Raw genomic sequence first — 3,627 nt, 5'->3', positions numbered from 1 at the left:
TACATTTTTCCTGAAGACATACATTATTATCCTTTGTATCTGCTTACGCCTTGCCTTGACATCCCCTGGGTTATACAGCTTCATTTATTTCAAACTCTGTAGCCTTTATTATCTTTAGAATCTGTGACTAGTCTGTAGGTGGAACCTATGATTATCAGGAAAACGATCATTGGGAAAATGATCTATTGTGAGTTTATATTTAGTCATTAAGAAAGTTGAGATATTTTCAAATTTGGAGGCTCTTCCTCTTTTACACAAAAATTCTTATGAAAAACAGAAGAATAAAAAAGATGCTGAGTTACAGTGAACACTTGTAACCCCACCTCCCCCCAGCTAAAGAAACATACTTTATCAATATTTTGACAGTTTGTATTCCCCTCCTTAGTGGCTACCTCTCCTGAATCCCTCCCCAAAGATAAACTCTTTCATAAATTTAGTATTTCTCACTTCCCCAAATTTTTTAATATGTATATAAAAACTATGTATATATTTAAGATAAAATATATTAGTTTTACATTTTTAAGAACCTAATATAAATGGAATCTAGAGTATGTATTTTTCCACAAAGTATCTTATTTACTCCACATGCTCACCTTGGTATTATAATAGGTGTGAAATGGTATATCACCATGGTCTAAATCTGCATTTTACTAATTACCAATGAGAAATGAGGAGGAGAGAGACTTTAGGGAAGTACGTGTATGAAACTTTATTTTGTTTCAGGAGGAATAGATATATAGAAAATGAGGCAAGTAAAAAGGAACAAGTAGTCTCATTTCATGAAAAATAGAATATATCCAATAGGAAAAGAAGAATCAGGAGGTACTACACTATACTCAAGATTGTTTTTATATTCTTCCAAAGAAGATACACAAATGGCCAAAAGGTACACAAAAAAGATGATGCTCAATATCACTAAGTCACTAAAAAAATGCAAATTAAAACCACAAGGAGCTACCGCCTCCTGCCTGTCAGAATGGCCATCACCAAAAAGGTTATGAGATAACAAGTGCTGGCGTGGGTTTGGGTTTGGATGTGGGTGTGGGTGTGGGTGTGGGTGTGGGTGTGGGTGTGGGTGTGGGTGTGGGTGTGAGGAAGAGGGGACCCTGGGCACTCTCGGTGAGACTGCAAACTGGTGCAGCCACTATGGAAAACAGCATGGAGGGTCTTCGAAACATTAAAAAGAGAACTAGTTAAAAATATGATCCAGCAATTTCACTTCTGGAAATATATCCAAACTAACTAACTCAAAAAATATATGCACCCTATGTTCATAGCAGCATTATTTACAATAGCTAAGACATGGAGCCACAGAAAACAAGGAAATCCTACCATTTGAGACAACATAAATGGACCCTGAAGGCATTATACAAGGTGAAATAAGTCAGACAGAGAAAGACGAATACTGTATGATATAACTTACATGTGAAATTTAACCAACCAATGAACAAACAAAAACACCAAATTCATAGAAAAAGAGATCAGATTTGCAGTTACCAGAAGTAAGGGGTGTGGACAGGGGCAGGTGGAAGAAGGTGGTCAAAAGGTGCAAACTTCCAGTTATAAGGTAAGTACTAGGGATGTGACGTACAGCACAGTGACTATATTTAACTTTGATGTAAGATATACAGAAAAGTTAAGAGAGCAGACTCTAAGAGTTCTCATCACAAGAATAATTTTTTCTTTTCTTCTTATTTTATCTATATGAGATGATGAATGCTAACTAAACATATGTGGTCATCATTTTATGATATCTGTAAATCAAACCATCATACTATACACTACACCTTAACCTTATACAATGATGTATGCCAGTTATTTCTCAATAAAACTGGAAAAGAAAAACAAAATGACTCAAGTCTGTAAAATAATACATAAGGAGTTCTGACAAATTTAATATATGTTCACATGCAGTAAATCAAGTAAATAAACCATGTTTTGTATCTACTACTGGTTAGCTCTTTATGCTCTTTACACACACACATACACACATACACACACACACACACACACACAACCCAGTGCCCCAGTAGAAAAGTGTTCAGGAATTAAATCTGGGCTACAATAGTACTTAGGTGAGAGAAACATGATATTTCCCCTTTGAGGAGTCATTTTTGTATCTTACTTTTATTTAAATACACAAACCTCATCTTTAAACATGCTGAAAGATCTGGAAAATTATGTAACAAATAAAATCCTAGTCCTCTGTTAAATACTGGACAGAGTTGCCAGATAGTGTAATCGAGTTATTTCACATACTTCTCCTGATGTGTTCTAGTATTTGCATCTTTAAAAATAACTTAATTTGCTGAAAACTTCATACCTTAGGGCTTTCTTGAGAAGTTTCTTTTTTATTTTACTTTGTATTTCAATTTAATTTTTTATAGTGATATTGGTTAACGAAATCCAATAAGTTTCAGCTGTATACTTTAACAGTAAGGCATATGCTAAGTTTCTAAGTTCTAAAGCATAGAGTAAGAAAATGTTTTATAAACAGGCAACCATCTTTATATATATATATATAAAATTGTTCTAAATTTTAACTATGAAAAAATAATACTCACCTCACATTGCAAGACAAACTGTTTCCCTCCTTTTATCCTCAACAAAATGCATTTTTTGTCTTTAATCTGAGTTTCTTCCACAGACAGAATCTGTTCCATTGTTAGTAAATTTTGCTAACCATAAAAGGAAAAGTTATAAATTACTTCAAAGTATTTAATGATTTCTTAAGTTAAATTAATAATATCAAAAACTACCAGCTTAGAAAAAGTAAAAAAAAAAAAAAAAAATCAGCATTTTTCTTTCTTTAATGGGAGAGGGGGGCGCTGGGCAGGGCAGGATAGCCATAAAGGAATGTATACAAAAGCTCAAATTATAACATCTTAAAGAAAACTGCAAATAAAGGAATGACTCTAGAAGGCCAAACGGCAAAGCTGTTCCCTCAATACAGAATTGATTTTTGAGTGACTATGAATCACATGTATACTTTCTGTATCAAGCACTCGTCTAAATTCCTATCAATAAAGTTGTGAGGGAACAATGACGCACTACACATGATTTACATGAGCCCAAGGTGTGTGGTTGAGTTTTAACACAGAAGCTCAGTATATGCTAGGTAAAGTTAGCTTGTAAGCTAATGCTATTTTGATAATATCAAAATGGTGTTATCAATATAGGTGACATCCTTAAAAGATTGTCACTCTAGGTCTATAGCATTATTACTTAAGGTGAATGCTATAGTGTCATGAGCACCTTACCATTTTATGTTTTTTTGGATAAATACTCCAGGAATCCTAAATGAAAAACAACACCATCATAAACTCTCGTTTGCTTTTTCTTTATTTATACCTGTGAATCCACCATGCATACTACGTATCTTCTCAAATAGAACACTAACCATTGACTCTCTTAAAACCAAGATAATTTACTGCATCTGATGTTAAACAAAGGAAGATTTTTTTAATTGTTTTCAAATATCTTGAAAAGTGGGATAATTTCCTTTTGATGGGCACAACAGCAACTTACCAGTAGATAGCATAATAAATGCATAGTGTGCCACTCATTAGCTGGCATTATATATAATAACAATAGTAATAATAATACATATGAATTATAACTCATATA

General features: G+C 33.3%; 1 protein-coding gene across 2 annotated transcripts in view; it reads right to left on the bottom strand.

Annotated features, from left to right (window-relative positions):
- The window catches only part of GRK3 (G protein-coupled receptor kinase 3), a 95,935-nt gene that overhangs the window by 6,608 nt on the left and 85,700 nt on the right, over positions 1–3,627 (bottom strand). For both annotated transcript variants that reach the window (XM_025047313.1, XM_025047314.1), the window contains one exon: positions 2,565–2,678. In XM_025047313.1, the coding sequence (XP_024903081.1) occupies positions 2,565–2,678 (114 nt within the window). The remainder of the gene's footprint in view (positions 1–2,564; positions 2,679–3,627) is intronic.

Source organism: Pteropus alecto, unplaced genomic scaffold (genome assembly GCF_000325575.1).
Source record: "Pteropus alecto unplaced genomic scaffold, ASM32557v1 scaffold190, whole genome shotgun sequence".
In the NCBI taxonomy this organism is placed as follows: Eukaryota; Metazoa; Chordata; class Mammalia; order Chiroptera; family Pteropodidae; genus Pteropus; species Pteropus alecto.
The sequence above is the reverse complement of the archived record's forward strand: the minus strand, read 5'-3'. Positions and strand labels throughout refer to the sequence as shown.